Source organism: Vespula pensylvanica, chromosome 4, assembly GCF_014466175.1.
Source record: "Vespula pensylvanica isolate Volc-1 chromosome 4, ASM1446617v1, whole genome shotgun sequence".
NCBI lineage: Eukaryota > Metazoa > Arthropoda > Insecta > Hymenoptera > Vespidae > Vespula > Vespula pensylvanica.
This window is the reverse complement of record NC_057688.1, coordinates 8,397,984-8,421,540: the sequence shown is the minus strand read 5'-3', so window position 1 is coordinate 8,421,540 and position 23,557 is coordinate 8,397,984. Positions and strand designations below refer to the sequence as shown.

Below are 23,557 nucleotides of genomic sequence, written 5' to 3'. Positions count from 1 at the left end.
GAAGATATCTCTCTCTCTCTCTCTCTCTCTCTCTCTCTCTCTCTTTCTCTCTCTCTTTCTCTCTATCCCTCTCTATCTCTTCCATGGCGAGCTACCGTTGCGAATGCGCTTTCTACCAGGAATTAAAGCACCAACCTTAAATTAAACCGTTCGTACGGACGGGTCGTAAGGCCTGACACTCGCGATAATTCACGTCGACCCACGTTGACGGTTGAGCCGTGTCGCATACAAATGGCGAAAATTCGTATGGTCGTTACCTTCTATGCAAAACGAATGAACGAACGAACGAACGAACGAGTAAAGGAATTAAAAAAGTACAAAGTAAGGGTAGACACAGAGAGACACAGAGACAAAGGATACGAAATGTACGGACAGAGAGAGAGAGAGAGAGAGAGAGAGAGAGAGAGAGAAATACTCAAAAATAAAAAACGAAAGGTCGACATCGACCAAAAGCTTTCTGCTTCGTAGAAAAAATATAAATAGAAAATAAATAGCCTTCGTTAATTCGTGAGATAAAAATATTCTGATCCATAATCGCAGAGTCAATTTTACCTGCGAAAAATAAAAAAAGATACAAACAATGAAATTTCGATATTTCGATGTTTGATAGATCGTTAGAAAGAAAAACAAGAATGTTCTCTTCTCGTTATTTTACAAAGCGACATTTCGATTTTGTCGTTCGATAAACAGAGTTTGTGCAACGTTGTACAACCAAGAAATGTAAGAAGAAGAAGAAGAGAAGGAAGAAGGAGGAGGAGGAGGAGGAGGAGGAGGAGGAGAAGGTTGGTGAACACATAGGCAGCACACCAAAAATGTACTTCGACGCATTCCCTTTTCTCGCGGCGTGATAATCTTTTCGTTCCGTGTCGAAAGACGGACCCTCGGCCACTCTGCTCTTTCTTATTTCATCGTGCAAACAATGTAAAATCGACGTACAACTACCGTGCAGCCGTAACGCTCCTCTGGGAATCTTCGTATGGCAATTAGAGATGCTGCCGGTACTTTTTTGCCTCAGCTCTCATCTCTCAGTACACTTTATATATAGTTATATATATGTATATATATATATATATACTACTGTACGATCTATGTATGTATATATATATATGTGTGTATATATATATATATATATATATATATATATATTGGGAAAGAAAGAATGAAAGAAAGAATGTACCACAGAGATAATTGTACGTTACCTGCTCACCCATTATCAACGCTTCATTCTCTCATCCCCTTACAAGTTCACCGATTCGATAGACTTTACCGACTTTACCTTTCAAACGAAAATATACGATCTTAAAAGAGATACACAAACAACTTTCGCAAGATTTTATAAGTGAGATAATACCATGAACGAAAAAAATGTTGCAATAAACATGATTAACGAAAATGAAATAAAAGAAAAAAGAAGGAAATAAAACGGGAGGAAGTATCGTTTGTCATCGTAAAAAAGAAAAAAAAAAAAAAACAGACGGAGAGATAGAGACAGAGAGAAAAAGGAAGAGCAGGAAGCTTTGATATACCTTTTTAAAACTAACTATAAAGGATTTCCACGAACGGGACGATTAATTAATGCCAAGTCTCGCTTTTAATTTGGGGGTCGAGCAAACGAGTTGGATGCTTGCAAACGAGCCAGTAGGGTTGAATCAGCGATCCCAGTACAACCTGTTGCTGATGAAACATTGAGAGAAAGGAAGGAAGGAAGGAAGGAAGGAAGGAAGGAAGGAAGGGGGTGCTTGGTATTTCACAGGGATGGAGAAACAGAAGGATAAGAGAATAAGAGAGGACGAGAGGATAGAAACTATGGGTTCATGGATTCGTGGCGACTACCACGAATTTGAAGGGTGGGATGAGGTGAGGACTCATGATGCTGCGAGCTGGCAATTAAGCCATCAACCCCTAATGAATGAACTCGCTCGGTCTCCGACCCTAGCTAGCACTCCGAACCCCATTAACTAACTAACCCCAGTGTTATTTGCATGTCCCGACGAAATAGGGGTTGAATTTAACAGAGATTTCAACAGGGAGAGACAATTACCATTGGCTTTATGGTCAAGTGCTTAAAGGTTTAAATCCTCTAATAACCCCAGATCTCGAGCATTAATGAAATATCTTTTACAGAGGTATTTAATAACAGACGAAATGATTGCACCGGTTTTATAATTCGGTGAATTCGGACGGACGAATGTCGATGATTAATACGATGTGAATTCGCTTGGAATAATCAGCTTATGTAAAATCTAGTACGATTGACTGTAGGCAGAATTTTACGAAGGGGAAAGAGGGAGGATTTATTTCGTTCGAAAAAAAAAAAAAAGAAGAAAAAAAATATACGATTTTCGATTGACAATGATATGATGTGATATAATGTATGCGTACCTGTCGATCTTCGTACATATCTAGATCCATATGATCTAGATTTTTTTCCCCTTTAAATAACATTCATTCGATCTATCATCGGTCGAAAATAACGATGATATCTCTCGATTATATCTTCTCCTTCGGCCATGGCGAATTTGTTTTACCAGAGGAACGTACGAACGAGGTCTCAGGATCGCGTGCCAAGACACACTTTGTCCTCTCCTAACTCTTTATGCCTTATCCAGTTCTTAGCGCGGAAACGCTAATTCGTTGATTACCCTAATGACTGTCAGGAAGCCAGCGGGAAAGGAGAGGAAACCATACGCAATGTTAATCCTCCTCCTCTTCTTTTTCCCTCCCTCTCCTCACCTATCATCATTTCTACATGTCCTTTTCGAACTAACTTCTTTTTTTTTTTCTTTATTTTTTTTCTCCTTTTCTTGTTCCTTTTTACATGTTATATATGATATATAATTAAATAACATATATAATTTGTATATATTATACATGGTACATACATACGTATACATATATATATAAAAAGTGTAGTTTACATATAAAAGTATAGTGTATATATATATATATGTGTGTGTGTGTATATATGGATATGTATATATTTTTTTTCTCACCTTCGATATTATCCGCTTAACGTTACTCGACTTTTGTTGATCTGAATTTTATATATATATATATATATATATATATATATATATATGTATGTATACACACACTACAAATTTTACGATACGATATAAAAATTCTCGAAAATCGTCAGGGTAAAAACGTAGACACATGGAGATCGTTACGTCGGATAAGCGAGTAAAGGCTGCTAAAATTAAACGTGCCCGACGTAATGCCGCGCGCGCGTCTCTGGTATCTAATTAAACTCAAGGTCCCGTTGTCGTAAACTCAAGACGGTTTGCCTCGCTAATTTGAATCATTAGAACGGAGATAAATCTTCGCGTTAGACCGGATAAGCCACCAAGAGGTAAGATCCAAATAAATGTATTGATACCATCAACGAAAATTATTTTTTCTTTATTCTTCTTTTTTTTTTTTACTTTAATATTTTTCGAACTTTCCTCACCTTCTCTCCCATTATCACATATCTATACATTCTCTTTTACATTGATTTAATAATTTCTATTTTTTCCAAACAATATTTTTTATCTATATATTAGCCTTAATCTAATTGTCTCGTAATTAAAACATACTTTTTGACTTCGAAAGTAAAGTACACACACACACACACACACACACACACACACACATATATATATATATATAAAGAGAGAGAGAGAGAGAGGATATAATATATAATATAAAAAATCTTTAAATCAATACTCACGAAAGCTATGTTTGTGAGATAATCGTTAACTTCTTGTCAGAGTTCATGGCGCTCGCTTGATGACGACGAATCTAATTGTGCTCACCAGACTCGATATCGATAAGGTTTCTTAATACTCGCAAAGACTTCTTATGGCCCACTTTCTTTTTCCATTTTTTTTTTTGTTGCTTTTTTTTCTTTTTTTTGTTCTTCTTCTTCTTCTACTTCTTCTTTACTATCCCATCCCTCCTACTGTATTCGTATCCTATATATGAATTATCATAAATTAATTTTTGCTTGAATGTGAAAAAATTTTTTAATATCGATCGATCGAATACTATTAGAAGGAACGTACGATAAATATTATCATTGGATCTATGTATTAGTTAAGGTACGCGGACGGCACGCGTCGTGAGATACGGTATACCGACGGCAATATTGTAGTAAATTCATTGTACCAACGCGACAGTAAATGCAACGATAAATTGCAGCTGCACTTGGTGACGCGATGCAATCGAGATAACGCCGACGTCCCTGGACGAGTCAACGTGCGTATGTATTTATGTATGGATGCGTGTGTGTGTGTGTGTGTGTGTGTGTGTGCGCGTACTTTTGCCTCGCCTCCTGTCGAATATAATTAGTCGAAAGAAAGTAGGAACCAGGCCAGGATTTTAATAATAATAATAATAATAATAATAATGATGATGATGATAATAATATTATGCGGGGAATATAATAAAAGAAAAGAAGTAAAAGATAAAAAATAGAAGAAATCTTAAAGAGTTCGTAAAAAAATTATTCAATCTCTTTGTTCGACGAAAAAAAAAAAAAAAAGAGAGAAAAGAAAGAAAAAGTAACGGAGCTATTGTCGAGAGACTTTTTTCACGTCAAATATAAAAAGAAAAATTGTTATCGATTGTATACACGATGAATCGGTATTGTTACATAAATATTTTTACGGAAAAAAAGTTCTTCGATCGAGCCTCGTCGAAATGGTTCGTCGTTGAGATAATAATAATAATAATAATAATAATAATAATAATAATAATAATAATAATAATAATAATAATAAAAGAAGAAAAAACAAAAAAAGAAAAATTATTATTATTACCGATAAAAAGAAAGAAAGGAAAAATGAAGCAAGGAATTGGTTCGAATGGATTAAATAAATGATAGAATAGTTACAAAACAATATATCGTAATGTATTCTTGAAAGAAGAACTTCTTTTGAAGAAAATTAAAATCCCTTGGTCGATATCGTTCGTTGGGGGTAAAAAAAGGAGAAAGAGAAGGAAGGAAGAGAAGAAGAAAAAATAAAGAAAATAAAGAGAGAGAAAAAAAAAGGAGAGAAGAACGAGAGAAAGAAAATTATTACCATTGGATAAGAGGACGAAAGTATCCATCCTATTCGTTATAAAATATTTTTACGAGAAAATGTTTCATCGCGAAATAATAGTGAATTATTATTATCTCGCGGACGCGATTCGAAAGAAAACTCATATCGTTCAAAGAAAAGGAAAGGAAAGGAAAGAAAAGAAAAGAAATGGTATGAAGATATGAAGATATTTCAGCGTCGACTTAAAGAAATTATTTCTTTTTCGTGGAGTTAAGAGAGATAGGATGAAAGTCGTAACAAAGCCGTCGGAGGATTAAGGTCGTTCATGCATCTTAACTTATGTACAATATATACACTATATATATATATATATATATATGCATACGTAAATATATATATATATATATATATATATATATATATATATAAAATCTCCCGATTAATCTTACTCGGTACCCAGTCACGATGTTCACTACGACGATTTGAAATTATACAATGTAACTACGTAGAGGCAAGTCGCGAAAGACGCGATAGGGTTTCTTAATCTCCCTTCGGGTAACAGTAATGCCCTACTTTTACACCCGAGTCCGTCTACTACGCGCTTAATTACTTTCATCACGTGCCACAACGACGTGAGAAAGGAATCGGCCAATCCGCGACGGGCTTTAACAGATCGTCCGCGAGAATAGACGGAAAATGTCTCGGAGGCCAACGAGGAAGACCTTCTTGTGCTTTGGGACGTGTAACTTTCAACCCTCCATACTACATATACGTACATACATACGTTCGTTTGCTTGCTTAGTTGCTTGCTTGCTTTCTTGCTTGCTTGCTTGCTTGCTTGCTTGGTTGCTTGCTTATTTTGCCTTTCGTTTACCTTCGAAACGATTTTTATAATATTTATACATTTATATTAGAAACTTTCAACCGTGTGAAATTTTCTTTTTCTATATATAGATATGTAGATTATTTTTTTTTTTTAGATATCTATATACAGAATTATATGTATATTATATCTACACATGGAGCTATATATTATTAATTTTTTGGATAGATATATAAATATATTTTTTTCTTTTTTCTATATATAGATATCTCCTATGATATATAATGATGCTTATTATCAATTAATTTCGCATTGCCTAATATCGTTCTAATAACAAAAACAATATCTACGTAATTTCTATTATATACAAAACAAAAACATATTTAACAATAATATTAAATCTTGCATTATATTATATTGATAATAATATTATAAGTATTAAACGTTCCCCTTTTTCGATTCGTTTCTCCAACCCCAAAGAGTAAAAGATAATAATGATGATACTAGCGATAATAAACGACGAAGTTCTTGGATATTAAAATCTTTCTATTCGACCGAGAAAGAGAGAGAGAGAGAGAGAAAGAAAAGAGGGAGAGAAGATCTCGAGAGTGTTTTCAACCCCTCTCCCACCCTGTTAGACGTTGGAAGTGATGCTTCTGGTATTGTTTGCGGGATCCGCTTGAATCCTTCTAATTAGAAAATTCTCGAGGTTACCCCGCTTTTCTTGAGCGCGTGCCTTCTCTTCTTCTTCCTCTTCTTCTTCTTTTTTCCATTTTTTCCCCCTCTTATTCTTCTTCCTCTTCTTTTTTTCCTCTTTTTGTTTGTTTTCTTTTTTCCTTTGGCGAACCTTTTTATATTATACGAGAGAACGTAACAAGGGCCGAGGGCGCCTCGGTAATTATTATTCAAATATTTTTCTTTGGTCAAAAGAGAGAAAAAGAAAAAGACAGAGAGAGAGAGAGAGAGAGAGAGAAAGCCCACAGCATTAATATTTACAATCCTTATCCCAGGCCGTTCATTTTATCTTTTTTTTTTTTTCTTTTTTTTCAACCCCTCTTCGGGAGCCATTTCTTTTCTCTCTCTTTCACTCTCTTTCTTTTTCTCATCCCCAACTCTTAACAGAACAACCACAAGGAAAGAGTTCGCCCGATAATAAAAAGGGATGCCTTCACCTTTCTACCACCACCATCACCACCCTCCTCCTCCTCCTCTCTCTCTCCCCCTAGTTGCCCGTTTACATCCCCCTTTTCTTACTACACCAAAGTCAAATTAAGTCGCCTAATGATTATCAGCTATGCTCTACTAAATTAGGACGAACCACTTGTTTGGATCTTTCTCCTAATAGAATTATTCATATCGGCTCTCCTTATATAGACAATGGTTATAACGTATTCCATTCGTTCCTTTGTCTCTGGACTCGTCAAAATTGTAAATGTTATTCCTCTCGCGGTATCGATACGACCGACACAATCACGCTTCATTATATCAGAAATATATTCCACGGTAAAAAAAAAAAAAAAAAGAAAAAGAATTGAGAGAGAACACGGGAAAAGTCAAGGTTTCAACTTCAATTTTATTGTCGTTTCAATTTCAATTTTCCTTTTTGTGTTATCCTGAAGAAAGAGAAAGAGAAAGAAAGAGAGAGAGAGAGAGAGAGAGAGAATACAAAAAAATTCATTTTCCTTTACGTCCAATTATTAATTTATTGTCCATGTTGTTGTGATATTTTTCTTTAAAAAAAAAAGAAGAGAAGAATATAAAATATATATATATATATATATATATATATATATATATATGTAAAAACAGTCAAGGGAATGTCAAAAGAAGTAATTCGTATTTTCTCGAAGACACGAAAAGATTCGTAAAAAAAGAAGAAAGAGTGAAAGAGAGAGAGAAACAGAGAGAGAAAGAGAGAGAGAGTGGTAGTAGAAGTACAAGCACGAAGTAAAAGTACAAGGAGAAGAAAAAGAAGTAGAAGATACTCGTTGAAGTAGTATGTATGTACGTGTTGGCGCATGCATAAACGAGTAAAGCAGCTTCTACAGCGAAAAATTCGATTCTGGCTGCGTCTGATCTGCGTAACGAGGTCCGCTAAGAAAGAAAGAGAGAGAAAGAGAGAGAAAGAGAGAGAGAGAGAGATAGTGGGTTGAGACTCCCGTTAGAGACTCCCCCTCTCTCTCTCTCTCTCTCTCTCTCTCTCTCTCTCTCTTTACAAGGAATCCTGCATCCCCTTTAGCTTCCTAACGATGTGCTAACAAAATACTACGAATATACGGATAAAGAAGCCAGCTTTGCCGAGCGTAAGCAGATCGAAGGGAAAGCATGGAAAAAGAAGGGCTGAGGAAGGGTGAAATAAAAAAAAAAAGAAAAAAAAGGAAAAGAAAAGAAGAGGAGGACGAAGAAAATGAAAATGAAGAAAATGAAGAAGAAGAAGAAGAAGAAGAAACGAGGAAAAAGATAAGGGTAAAGGGATGGGAAAAGGAAACGTGGAAATACGAAGGATGGAAAGAGAGGAAGAAGAAAAAAAAAAAAGGAAAAGAAACAAGATAGAAAAAAAAAGAGATTATTGTCTATCGAAGTGTGGAAAATACGCGATAAGTATTTTTCCTTCCTCCACTTTCTGCCTCGTGCGAAAGGGTTTTTCGCTTCGAGAAAAAGCAACGAACGAAAAACGTTCGTTAATTATCGAGCTGACAATTATTTTTAACGACTAAGCAATATCTTAACGGTTGCTAATCCTTCCTATCTTGGAGGACAACGTGACAAAGGATTTTCCTTGCCCTTTATTCCTTTCGATCTATCCTCACCCCCATCTTCACCCTCATTTTCACCCTCGCATCAGCATCTCTTTCCTTTTATATTTTTCTTCTTGTAACCATCCCGAATCTGTTCTCTTCGCATTAAACTTTCGCATATTTTCTAATCCGTCGACCGAATCAAACTAGATTTTGCTTTTCAATAGTAACGAGTGTTTTAATTGACGAGGGAGAAGAAAAAGATTTCTTTTGAGGTTCGACCTTTCGACGAGATAGAGTGTTTAAGAAAGAGAGGTAGAATGAAAGAAGGAAAGAAAGAAAGGGTGGGTGTATCGAAGAGAGAGTGAAAGAGAGAGACAGAAGGAACTCGAGCCGATTTAGGATCGGTTTAGCTTCGTTTCTTACGTCCCTACACTTCGCACGACCCGAATAGCGTGCACGTTAGGTCGTACAAATATAGGACGACCAAGTAAGTTCCCCTCTTACGATTTAACAGACCCTATTATTTAATCACGCCGTTCTTAATACGGCAGGCATCGTGCCGATGATGCTTCGTGTACGATCGTCTCCGAAATCGATCTCGTCGTCGTAGTCATTGTCTTCGTCGACGGCTTTGTCTTCTTTACGAGAACAAATCATATTTACAATCTCTTCTATATATATACATGTATATATATATGTATGTATGTATGTATGTATGTATGTATGTATGTATGTATATATTTTTATTTTATAAAATTTATTGATATCGCAACCAAAAGAAAAAAATGTACATATATATACACAAGATATAGTATAATACATATGTACGTATAAATATACGTATCTATTTCTTGATGGAAAAATCAGAAAATAAGAAAAAAAAGGAAAAAAAAAATAAAAACAGAAAAGAGGGGATCACGCGAACCGATTCCACTCCCACTTTCAATGTCCATTACCCTATGGTAATCGTCTAATAATTGAACTAAGGTAATTACCGCGCGACAGGCGACTTCCCACGTCCGGCGCACCTCGCTCATTAAATCGTGGCTTAATGATAGCCACGATTGACCGTACCCTCTCCCGTCTCCTCATCCCTCTTTTACGGTCCATGTGCACACATTCTTTCTATCTCTCTCTATCTCTCTCTCTCTCTCTCTCTCTTCCTTTCTTTCTTTCTTTTCTCCTACAATCTATACACAACGAAGCCAACATAGCATGCGTAATCATAACGCTCATGGCGATTTGGTTAATCCTCTTTCATTATTTATCACGCACGGAGAACACGAATTTATCGTTCGACGCTTAAACCATTTCTATCTTTATCTCTCTCTCTCTCTCTCTCTCTCTCTCTCTCTCTCTCTCTCTCTCTCTCTCTCTCTCTCTCTCTCTCTCTCTCTCTCTCTCTTTTCTAATGTGTTGTTTGCCATAACTACTAGCTCGTAGCCTTAACCCATTTGCTCGATCGCGTATCGATCTTGTTAAGAGAGTTGCTATGTGATCAACATCGAATTGATCGTTTTTGCATCTTAAATAGCCAAAGATATGGAGAAGATAAAGGTAAAGAGAGAGAGAGAGAGAGAGAGAGAGAGAGAGAGAGAAAAGTATCGCAGCATTGTAAAGATTGAAACGACATCGATCCGCCCCTGACTTTGGTGTTTTCAAGAGACAGCCAGAGAGAGAAAGAGAGAGAGAGAGAGAGATGGTACCCTTCGAACTCGGTGCCGGGCTCTCCACCGTGGCTCTGCATTTAAATAATTAAAGATCCGACGGGACGGATGAACGCACGGACTCGTCGTATTAATGGGATAATCGAGCGTTCAACGTCGAGCTGTTGAGGGAGAGAGAAAGAGAAAGAGAGAGAGAGAGAGAGAGAGAGAGAGAGAGAGAAGAGAGCGATAGAGAGAGGAGGGGTTGAGAGAGAAAGAGAGAGAAAGAGAGAGAGAGAGAGAGACTTCGGTGGTGCTCGCTGACCGTGCCGGTGGTGGACGGGTGATAATGATTTTATAGTCAGCTGAACTACACAGGGGAGGGGGATGAGAGAGAGACAATTGACTCGATAATACGGGTCTTCCTGCCTGGCACCCGTTGATACCGACGGCGAATCAAGTGCGAACACCCGAGACCAAGAGAGAAAGAGAGATAGGAAGAGAGAGAGAGAGAGAGAGAGAGAGAGAGAGAGAAAGAGAGTGAAGAGAGAGTGAAAGAGAGAGGAGAGAGAGAAAGAGTGTGAGAGAGAAGGAAAGAGCGAGAGAAGGACAAAGATAAATGTTCTCTTCGCTAATGACCCCGGTGTGTGTGTGCCTCTTTAGAGACGGCTCCTCAACTTAGGCTACCGGTCGAAGACCTTTATCTCTCTCTGTCTCTCTCTCTCTCTCTCTCTCTCTCTCTCTCTCTCTCTCATTCTCCTCTATCTCTCTTTTTTCCTCATTTCTTTCCTTCCTTCCTCTCACTCTTTCTCGGAACGCTCGAGATACTCGGAGAAATCAGGTATATGACAGCAAACTCCACCTTCTGCCTCCCGGTTGCATCCTGCCGAGTTTCGCAGCCTCCGCGATGACGTTCCTCGTCAGAAGCCGAAGAAAAAGACTGGAGAGAGAAAGAGAGAGAGAAAGAGAGACAGAGGAGATGGTCCTACCAAGATGGTCTTCACCATCAAGGGCCTTAACGATCCAAGAACTTCTCGTTCTTCTTTCCTCTCAACTACGTTCCTCCTCTCCTCTGCCCTTTCCGATCCGAAAGATCGAAGTTGGGACATCGATGATCAAGAACGTAGAAGGTTCCTCCTTCGGTAATAATTTCGTACTAGGAGGTTGTCATTTCCAGTATAAGAGGAAACATAGCTCCCCCGGTTTTAAAGCTCGAGTTTATTGCTAACCAACCGTAATAAACTCTTCGAAATGGCCGAAATGTTCGGAGAATATCCTTGGATGGTCTTATGAAATTGGAAACGTATTACTTGAAAAAAAAAGAAAAGGATGAGGGAGAGAGAGAGAGAGAGAGAGAAAGGAAAAGAGTGGGTGGAAGGAAGACGGAGGGGAGAGGAACGTTTTTACGTCTAGCATGTGGAAACATAGTTCTGAAGAAATGACAGGTAAGGTAGGAAGCGACAATGATGAGATTCTTTATTTATTATTCACCATTTTCTTCTCTCGATCGATTTAGTAATTAATAGTCGCAAGCACGTATCCTAGAACCTTGGATAAACTGCTGCTTCTCTCCCTTTCTCTCTCTCTCTCTCTCTCTCTCTCTCTCTCTTTCTTTCTCTTTTGGATTGCTCGTAAAGGAGGTGTTTGCTCAATCCCAATCCTCCTATGTTCGGGAAGTGTAAAAGAGAGAGAGAGAGAGAGAGAGAGAGAGAGAGAGAGAGAGAGAGAGAGAGAGAGAGAGAGGCACAGGTGTTAAGAAGGCACCTGTCTCTTGCCAGTCATTCCGACGATGAGCTCACCGTATCTTCGAATCTGGGAAGTAAACGTCTTTCGACGTCGAAGTGTTGTCTCTCTATTGTTACGATCAAACTCCTAAATTTCCTTACTTTATATGGCATCATTAGCTATAACTAAAATAGACGTGTTCGTGTGTGTGTGTGTGTATCTTTTTTTCTTTTTTTCTTTTTCTATAGATAATTTTTACTTCACGTTGGATTAATAATTTCATAATTGTCTAGAAAAAGATATAATCGAGTATAATTGTCTGACATTTAAAGAAATCTCGAGTGATCGCATTTAATTTTGATCATCTTACTTTGAACAAAGACTAATCAGAATCTTTCTCTCTCTCTCTCTCTTTCTTTCTCTATGTCTCTTTCTTCTCCTATTAAAGGTCTCTATCAAGTCTTAGAGTTACAACGGCTCGTAAATATAGATAGCAAAAATTAATAGACGAAAGAACGTAGTGAACCTAGGTTGCGTGCGACTCTCTTTAGCCTCTCTCTCTCTCTCTCTCTCTCTCTCTCTCTCTCTCTCTCTCTTTCTCTCTCTCTCTCTCTATCTATCTATGTATCTCTATCTCTCTTTCTCTCTGTCTTTCTTTCTGTCTACAACAAAGTTTCCTTTTGCCTACGACAAAAATAGCCACGGAGCTATACGTCGATAATTAATTAACGGAATTTATCTATACGCCGTGCCGTTATCTTGTTCGATAAGCGTACCAACCGATTTCGTGGCCAGACCATGAGATAAGCCCGTCGTCAATTCGCTCGGCTGCCTCGTTCCGGTGGAAATTACGACTTCCTCGTGATCCTCGACACCCAAACGTTTTCCAAGCGAGCGGAGGAGGTCGACCATAAGAGTAAGAGAGAAAGATAAAGAAAGATAGAGAGAGAGAGAGAGAGAGAGAGAGAGGAATGAAAAGAGAGGAAAGGAGAGAGAGAAAGAGAGAGAGAAAGAAAGAAAAAAAAAAAGAATGAAAGAAGACGAGTCGAGCCCGTTGTGTCGAATGACCGTGTGCAGGTGACACACAGGACGGTCCAATCTAAATTTAGACTTTGATTAAAGCTCGAGGGCCAAGTCGTAAAACTTATAACTTTAGGAGAACGCCTGTGTAACGTCTCAGCCATGTTCGATTATACTTCATAATATATAATATATCTATATATATATATATATTTCTTTTTTATTTTTGTTTCCTTCACCACGGTCAATCATCGATAAATATTAAACCGAAAGATTAATCATTATTCTACGAAAAAAATATATTCATTCCTTTATAAAAAAGGGAATAGATAGAAAGTGGAGGAAGTATCGGTATAAATCTTTTCTAAAATCACCGTCCATGATCGTCCTTGAATCCGAATCCCACTTAAAAGAGAGCCCATTGATCTTGGCAAACGAGAGAGAAAGATAGAGATAAAGAGATAGAAAGAGTGAGAAAAATAAAAAAGACAGAGAGACAGAAATAGAGAGAGAGAGAGAGAGAGAGAGAGAGAGAGAGAGAGAGTAGCGTTGGTGGTACAACCGAACGGTCCAAGCTCTCGGACATCGGTCCGTTGACGTCTCAAGCGGGAGGGTCGGCCATCGGCGGAGATAACGAAATTAGCTCGGCCGCTAATTTATTTCCTAATTCTCGGACGAGAGCGAGTGGAGGTGTGAAACAGTCATTCCGAGCCCAGTGTGGTATCCACGATAACGGGTCTCGCTGAAGAATAAAAAGAAAGGAAGGAGAATAAAAAAAGAGAAGAAAAAAGAAAAGGGGAAAAGTGAGAAGGATGGAGAGAGGCTCGAGAGAAAGAAAGAAAGAAAGAAAGAAGGAAAGAGAGAGAAAGAGAGAGAAGAATGAGGGTTTCTCTCGAGGATGATCGTACGTAAAATAGAAAGAGAAAGAGAAAGAGAAAGAGAACGTGGGCATGGAGAAGGAGATAATGCGTCGAGGCAGGAATGCACGCCCACGTTCACAACGTGTTTTCCTACATTCGTACGGTGGTCACCACGTGAGAACGTGCTAGCGAGCGCGCACGTGGAATGCACCGTTCTGCATACTTTGCGTTACGTACTTATGGATACTCATTGTATATAGGTACTCTCGTATATATGTATATATGCGGGTACATACCTCGTTTCTTCTCTTCCTTTTTATTGTTTTTTCTTTTCTTCTTTTTTCTTTTTTTTTTTTTTTTTTTGGACACGTGCATATCTATATGTACATGTATTATATATATATATATATATATATATATATATGTGTGTGTGTGTGTGTGTGTGTAGCTATCGGATATTTTCTTTACGACGACTTTTTAATTATCTCGTTTGTTCTCTCTCCCTCTCTCTCTCTCTCTCTCTCTCTCTCTCTCTCTCTCTCTCTCTATCTATCTATCTTTCTCTATCTCTTTCTTTTTATTTTCCTCTTCCTTTCTCTCTTTCCTGATTTGTTGATTTTATTCCTGACAGGGTAAATATAGGGAAGAAAGATATCATTCCAGGTACTTGTAAATATCATATACAATGTGTCATTCATTAATTATTTTGAAGATCGAGATCGAGATATTAATCCTCGGTAGGGTGACAACTCTTATGCGAACACGATTTAAATTCCGCTTTAAGGGATATGTAAAGGACGTTGCTAAGAGAACTTGAAATTCCGCGGACGTATTATGCAAAATAACGAATCTTTCGTACTGGACAGATACACGCACACATACAGACGCGCATATATATATATATATATATATATATATATGTGTGTGTGTGTGCTTCTTAACGTGCACATATGTATTTGCACGCTGGGGAAAGGAGGAAGAGGATATTATTTCGAGTCACGTAAAATATCATCCATTCGAGCACAGAGCGGATGAATTCAAACCTCAGATTCCACGCTCCTGGTTAACCTCACGTCGGAACTCTAGTTTTCGTTGGAACTCCTGAACTGCGTGCAAAACTCAATATACTTCGCTAGTTCGCAATGATGTGTATCGTACCGTAAAATTCGTCGAAAGATCGTTATCCAAGATCTCGAATGACGGCTAAAGGATTGGCTGGAGAGAGTGCGAAATAAGATGACTGGGTGAGGGTGAGTTCATAAAGGCTGTTGGGGGTTGAATAGTCAAAAAAATTCGGATGACGTTCGTAAAGGACAACAAAATTGCAAAGACGATTACTATCTTCGATTTCTTTGCTATTTCATTATCAAATACATTTGTTCTCTTTATTCTCTACCATCACCACCCCTATCCAATCGCATAACGTTGGTCTCATATTCCAGATTAGTTGGTGCTTAGCGGATATCTCTTCTTTCTCCTTTATTTTTTTCTTATTTTTTTCTGTTCTTATTTTTGTTTCTTTTTCTCTCTTTTTTTGCTCTCTCTCTCTCTCTCTCTCTCTCTCTCTCTCTCTCTTTCTTTCTCGATTGCATCGTCCAACCAAGAGCCCCATTAAAATTCTTCGAGGCGCTAACTAACGACATTCACGATTATTCCGTTCGAGGGTCCCTTCGGACGCGAGAGGTTATAGCTGCCAGGATATACAGACGTATACCTACTTACAAGCAGACACCACGGTATTGGGTCTGACACGGAAACTCGCTCGTAAATTCCCGGCGAACAAATTTCCAGCATGTGTCGTGGCTATCTTCGGGACAGAGGTTCTCATATGTAGACATATGTCCATGTATTTAATATATATATTTATATATATATATGTGTGTGTGTGTGTAGACATATATCTTAAAAAAGATCAATCCTTCCGATCGTTTCTTTGGAACATTTATTCGAACGTCGTATAAAAGTTTCAATGATTTTATATCGTACATATTTATACACGTGCATATTCGTTTGAAAAATTAGATAATTATCGTCAAGCTCTATGAAATATATTATACGTACATAAAAAAAAAAAAAAGAAACAAAAAAAAAACTTATATATTCGATATATTAAAATTTTTAATAGAATCCAAGCTAAACGACTTCGAGGTATTAAAAAGATTAAAATAAATCGGATTAAATTCATTTTATTTTCTATATCGCTTCTATGAAAGTTAATATCCCGGTTATATAGGAATTATCTAACGGGATCGATGTGAGAACCCCTGAAAGTTGGGAGCGGCCGGCAATCAGAATCTCGTACGCAGTCACACATTTAAACAAAAACACACATCGAGGTGGTACCGAAGCACTACTATCTCAATCCGTACGCAAATGAGCTCTGCCCTCTAAGAAGACGAGACGAGCGGTTCGTTCGTGTAAAAGTGTATCTATACACGCAAACTCGAACATACACACACACACACACACACATACATATATATAATGTATCATACATGTATGGGAACGTTTAAATGTATTTGAAACTCGCATACAGCTCGTATCGGTCTCGCGCTTCTTCTCTCGTGGCACGCTGTTGATCGTACTGGTGGTATACACACCAGGAAGACTAGGAGATAGCGGGGAGGTGAAAGGAAGGGGAGGGCAAATCAAAGCCACTCAAAGAAATAACCAGTGCTCATTAAGAGTAATAACCCTCTCCTCGAGCGGTCCGATTGTTTCAAGGGTGTCACACGGATCGTCTCGTCCAGCTGCGATACTGCGTGTTACTTAACCGCGTCTTCCTTATTATATTTTTCGTATTGGTCTCGAGCTGATGGTAGCCATTGATAAAAGAAAGAAATAAGTAGAGGAAAAAGGGGTAGGGGATAAAGAGAGAAAGAGAGAGAGAGAGAGAGAGAGAGAGAGTGCAAAAAAAAGAAAAGAAAAGAAAGCATCAAAAAAAAAAAGAGGAAAAGAACGAATCGTCCTCTTAAGAGACAACAAAGATGATTATGATGATGATGATGATGATGATGATGATGATGATGATGATGATGATGCCTTAAAGAACATCTTACCTCACCACTTGACGTCGAATTCTCCTTTCGTCGAATATTTCTTTCTAAACTGTGCGATTTCGATTTAATTTAATACACCGTCGATCGTTCTAATTCTAGTTAGAAAAATCTTCTCGATCTTAGTCCCTTCGATCTTACTTGCTTTATTATTCCTGATAATCCTCTAGAACGGCCGTCGTTATTCAAACGATAATATCGCGTTTGAAGATGCGATAACCAACCGAGTTACACGATACCACTCTCGATACTTTCGCATAGCTAACATAATGAATTTTTTACGTCGTGTACGTGAATGTAAATGTATGTAGACATACTTACACGGTCAATCGTTCGTACGAAGGACCACGGAATAACGAAGAACTATATCCATGGCCAATATCATCGAGTTAATCCCACCATTTATTCGTAACACTTTTCTTCGATCTTTACTGCTCTACCCCTTTACTTCTCCCCCTCCTCTCACCCCCTCTTCCTTTTTCACATCCTCCCTTCCATACTCTCTTCCAAGAAGGCGCATCTCTTCGATGACGGCGCATAAAAACGCGGATTATTTTCTCGCAAGATCGAGAATCCTAAACCGTAATCCAAGCCGATGCGAGCTACGAGCTCGGTAGCATTGCTCAAACAGATTCGTCTGAGCCAGAGGTTCTCATCTTTTATCTTTTGGAAAAAAGTAAACGTATCGTAAACGTTCGAAACATTTTCAAAGAAAGGTGGAAGGGAGATCGAAGGGGAAAGAGAGAGAGAGAGAGAGAGAGAGAGAGAGAGAGAGAGAGAGCAAGAAATATCCTTGAAAAAAAAGAAAAAGTCATATATCTTATAGCGATCAAAATACGATCAAACGTTTTTGAAAGAAAATCTAAGTCGAATCTAAAAATCATATCGACCAATAGCTCAATTTATTTAGATTTAAAAATCGTGTTTGACGAGCTAATAAAACGTATCGTTTTGGAAGAGAAAGAGAAATAGAAACAGACAGACAGACAGACAGACAGACAGATAGAAAAAGATATCGTTCTCTTTGTCTCTCTCGACGAGAACCCTGGGACTTCACTACCGCCCCATCAGGCTCGATAATTACAGTCGAGCGTCGAACGAATGAGCAGGGGTATCATTAACGCTTCCTGTCTCGTAACGACTCCAACGTCGGACACACGATACGCGGATATAAACGTGCGCGTCACCGCGTAAACTCCGAGACTCGACCCGGGGCTAATCGACGTCGATCGTCGATCTCTTCCACGTGTCCCTACGTTTCCGTTTTCCTCTTTTAAACGACAATCGACGCGATATCGCAATGTTACACTGAGAGAATAGACTTTAAAACGATACCCCGCGTAGCGAGTAATCCTCGAATTAGAATTAATCATCGTACGAATAGATACGTCTCTGTTACTTACTATTTCACTCTCTTATTCTGTCTGTTTCTTTCTCTCTCTCTCTCTCTCTCTCTCTCTCTCTCTCTCTCTCTCTCTCTCTCTCTCTTTCTCTCTATACTGCTCTCCATTTGCTATTCTCTTTCTCTTACACAGAGGAGGCGGCAGGAATTATCCCATCAATGCGTAATGCCCGCCGGCTAGGCTAATAACTACCAATTTACCTGTCTCCATCTCTCTCATTCTCCCAGGCGAAAAACAGGTTCCGCATAAATTCTCCTCCCGTTAGGTCGGCTAACGTTATTATGACACAACTAAGTCGGCACAAATCAATTACATCCGCGTAACTTTCCGGAACTTCGTGAGCTAATCAACCTTTCCCTTTTCCTCCAACTCTCCTCCCCGACCCAACCCCTCTCCCTCCTTTCGATCAAATTAATCCAACGAACTTTCCAAACATGCATGATGGAAAAGTTGATCTCTTGAGATCATTTTAAGAATGATCGTACGTGGTTGAAACGTTTTGAAACAAGGCGTATGAAAGTTATCGTACACTGTCGTTAAGATTCTTCTAGTTTTTCTTTCCTTTCTCTTTTTTCAAATTAATATTCATAAACGATTATCGATCTAACGTACGGATTGTCACTAGATCCTTCTAAAAGGTACGATTATACGTTTGCTTTCAGTAGCGGCTCAGGGCTTAAGTGGCAGCGTTCACGGTGCCAGTCTGATGTCGCTTCACGTCGAGGGTGGGACGCAGGTGCAGGTGCCACGTTCCCTGATGCAGGCGTTCCTACAACAAGATCCGAATCATCCGGGCTTGGAGACGGTACGTTTGCCAACTCCACCCTGCGATTCGAACGAGAATGTTCAAGCACAGCATTGTCGTGAGGTTGAAACGGAATTGTGTTTGGTTTGTCGACGTTGTGGCCGAGCTTATCCTCAGGAGTCAACGCTCCTGGTTCATCAACGTTCCTGTTACTTGGGTAATCAGCAACGTCGGGGTGCTCTGCGTCTAGTACAGTCTCGTTACGCTTGTACACTTTGCGATCCCGGTAGTAACACACCACAGCGAACGTACACGACCGTAACCGAGTGGCGTCGACACTCTGAGACACCGCAGCATCGTGCTCGTTTAGAAATCGTTCAAGGACGCCAACAGCAGCAACAGCAACAGCAACAGCAACAACAACAGCAGCAATTCGGTTATCCCGATCCAAACGGACAAACGGGAAACGAGGAGGCGAATCCTTTGACGGACGAGATGGAGGACGTCGTCAATCAAATCACCCTGTTGGCAGCACGTGCGGCCGCCGAGAGCACGACCGGTCAATCGCAGGGTAACAACGAGAGGGCCAATCAGGACAACAACAACGGACCCGACGCCAAGAGACAGAAACTCGTACAGGAGGTCACCGCACTGGCTGGAGCCCGTTAAAAGGGAAACTCGTCCTTCGATTTTCGCTTTCGGGATAGAAAGAGTGAGTGAGTGAGAGAGAGAGAAAGTAATAGAATGAGAGAGAAGGAGAGAACGAGAGAGAGAGAGAGAGAGAGAGAGAGAGAGAGAGAGAGAGAGAGAGAAAGAAAGATAAAGAGAGTCGTCCATCCATTTTCATCGGGAAGGACATCTCGTCGGGCTCTTATTCGACTCCATCGGCAAGAATTTACATTCTATGCCGATGGAATATTAGTAAAAGCCTTTTCGCACTATTCGGGGCACCGTGGCTTTTTTTTAGTAAGAGGCCCGTTTGCTAACCGAGAGGTACCAAGATGGCGACAGGGCGGACCATAATCGGTCCGAACCCTCTCGTCCTTCCTTCGTTGCGCCCGTACGTTCTTCGCGTGGCTCAACTTGCCTATTATTTTTGTAACGACGTAAGCACGCAGCGCGCCGCCAGTTAGCGCGCTTTAACAAAGTTCCTCCGATAGAAAGAAACGAAACGAATAAGGGATATGTTGAAGAAAGGAAGGAAGGAAGGAAGGAAGGAAGGAAAGAAGAAAGAAGGAAAGAAAGGAGCGAAGAAGAGAGAGAGAGAGAGAGAGAGAGAATTGGTAAGAAGTTAGGTTAGAAAAACTCGAAAAATAAGAAAGAAATAAAGATGAAGGATATACGGTGGTCGGGGTGAAAACTTTTTTTTGCTCTTTTATCACCGGCCATCACGTGGTTCGAGAAAGATGAGTAAGAGAAAGCCGAAGAGACTCGAAAGATAGAGAGATAGAGTGGAAGAGAGAAAGAGAAAAGAAAATGGGGCATATACGATGTAAGGGCGCACGAGCGTCTACTAGAAGAAGAAGAAGAAAAAGAGAGAGAGAGAGAGAGACACACGGGAGAGACTTGTCCGAGGTGGGCTCACTTAAACGTTCCTATGTAAAGTAATAATAAAGATTTAAAAGAAGACAAAAGAGTTATACTAAGAAACAAAAAATGAAAAAAAAAAATGGAAAAAAAAAGACAAAAATTAAGAGGATGAAAGAAAAGAAGGAAGGAAGGAAAGAAGGAAAGAGAAAGAGGGATAGATAGATAAGAAGGAGAAGATAGAAAGGAAGAAAGAAAGAAAGAAAGAAAGAAAGAGAGAGAGAGAAAGAAAAGCACGGGCGGCCAGTGAGAGGGTGCGGCGCAATATGGGGGGTCGATCAACGCACGCACTTTGACTTTGTCGTTTATAGAGAGGACTCTCTGAAATCGGTTTTAACCAATACGTACGTACATTATAAAAAGGAAAAAAAAAAGAAGAAAAAGAACAAAAAAAAAAGGACACGTATACATGTATACATGCATATGGACATTACGTATATGTATGTATGTATCTCGCTCTCCTCTTTCCCCACCCCCCTTTCCCCCAACACACAAAAATCACATACTCGCATACGAATACACACGTACAACCCTCTCTCTTTTCCTTTCTCTCTAACTTTCTCTATCTTTTTCTCTCTCTCTCTCTCTCTCTCTCTCTCTCTCTCTCTCTATCTCTATCTCTCTCTCTTTCTTTCATCCTCCCATAAAGACCATCCTCCACCCTCCCCTCTTTAATTCTATACTCTCCCCCCCTCTTTCTCTCGAATAATATAATCGACTTCGGACGGGGAACGCCGTTATTTTCACAACGATCGATCTACCGTCTTATCGATATTATTTATAAACGAAAAGAGAAAGAAGAAGAGGAAGGAGAAGAAAAGACGAGCTTGCGGAACGCATTAAAACGCGTATATATATATAATATATATATATATACACACATATACATATGCATATATATATATGGATGTATGTATACAAACACATAGACTCACATTAACATACATACATACACGGCAACATAACACACGGTACCCTGATCGCTGGGACTGGGTGCCGATTCGAGCGTTCCCTCGTACCGAGCGCGACGCGAAAGGGGAATGGAAAAAAAAAGAAACTGTAAAAAAGGAGAAGCCACGGGTGTGTTCGAAAGCCCATCAACGTGGACACGGCGAAATCTCCTAATCGCCCTACGACAAACAATCCTCCCCTAGTCTCCTCCTCTAATCTTATCGAAATACCCCGCCCCCACCCATCCATTCACCCTACACCTCACCACCACCCACCAACCCTGTCCCTCTTAATACTCTCCCATAACCATCGCCGCCCGGTGCCCCTTGGCGTCGTCGACACGGTTCGCGTTCACGAACAAGACCCAGCAACATGGTTCCTATATTTAATAAAATTATATTTAATAGAGCTAAAGAAATGATTAATAATAATAATAATTAACGATTAATATAATATTACTAGCGACTAACTAATTAATTAACTAACTAATTAACAACTAACTAATAATGAATAATGAGTAATATTAATAATAATAATAATAATAATAATAATAATAATAATAATAATAATAATAATAACAATAATAATAAGAATAATAATAATAAGAATAATAATAAGAATAAGAATAATCAGATAAGGATAAGGATAAGGATAAGGATGATAATGATAATGATAATGATAATGATAATAACAATAAAATAATAATAATAAGAAGAATAATAATAATAATAATAAAATAATAATAATAATAACGATAATAGTAATAATATCGATAGATAATAACGTTAGATATAGATTTTATCTATAGTGTCGTAAGAAATATCGTTTTTTTTCTAGTTCACCATCGATCACGATCGATCGATCGATAAATGATAGAAGTCAACGGACTCGCTGATAGAAAAAAAAATTTCAACTTTTCCCTGTTTTTCTCTCTGTCTTTTGCGCGAGTAAGATTAACGTAAGAGAAGAGATTATTGATGCGAGAGACGAGGGTAACGAGCAGGGTCACGAGAAATTAATTCATATTTGATACGATATTGGGCGAGAGAATGTGCAATGGAAACAAAAAAAAAATGGATAGAAAAAAAAGAAAATTAAGAGTGAAAAGAAATAACGAAAGAAAGCACCGAATTTTTAACCGGACCGATAATACGATAACCGGGCTAACTACTACTATTACTATTAAAAAATACTACTACACTATTACTATTACTATTACTATTACTACTACTATTACTATTACTACTACTGCAACTACTACTCCTACTACTACTACTATTACTACTACTACTATTACTACTACTACTACTACTACTACTACTACTACTACTACTACTACTACTACTACTACCACTACTACCACTACTACTATAACTATTATTACTATTATTATAACTTATTACTTATCACTTAAATTAATTACGCTCTCGATCGCGGGTTTATCTGTAAAGATCTCTTCGAGAACGACAAAATGATTCACTATTAGAGTCTAAGTTACTATTAAAGGAGATAAAAATACTAGTGTACATTTATATACACATGAACGCACAGAGAAACAGACAGACAGATAGACAGACAGAGACGAATAAATAAGAAAACATACTTACATACATACATACATACATACATACATATATACATATACAAACAACACACACGAGGATTACGACTAAAATCGTAGAATTAAGTGCATGACCCCCCCCCCCCACCCCTTATCGCGGGTTGGTTGGGAGGTAAAAAAAAAGAGAGAGAAAGAAAAGCATGGACGAAGAAGCAAAAAAAAAAGAATTAAAAGCAAAAACGAGATATGAGTCGATAAATAATGAAAACAATACGCGCGCATAGATAGGTATATATATACATATACATATACATATATATATGTGTGTATATATATATACATATATGCATATATATATATAAATAAATGAATAAATAAGAAATATATATATATTTAAGTAGATAATATATAC

At 38.5% G+C, this 23,557-nt stretch overlaps 1 protein-coding gene across 8 annotated transcripts in view; it reads left to right on the top strand.

Moving 5' to 3' along the window:
• LOC122628649 (zinc finger homeobox protein 3) overlaps positions 1-20,242 on the top strand; it is a 269,125-nt gene extending 248,883 nt beyond the window's left edge. For 4 of the 8 annotated variants that reach the window (XM_043811122.1, XM_043811124.1, XM_043811121.1 and 1 more), the window contains one exon: positions 18,964-20,242. In XM_043811122.1, coding sequence (XP_043667057.1) covers positions 18,964-19,715 — 752 coding nt within the window. In that variant the 3' untranslated portion in view covers positions 19,716-20,242. The remainder of the gene's footprint in view (positions 1-18,963) is intronic. The other 4 variants (XM_043811126.1, XM_043811125.1, XM_043811128.1 and 1 more) reach the window with 2 other exon arrangements.
• The last annotated feature ends 3,315 nt before the right edge of the window (positions 20,243-23,557 follow it).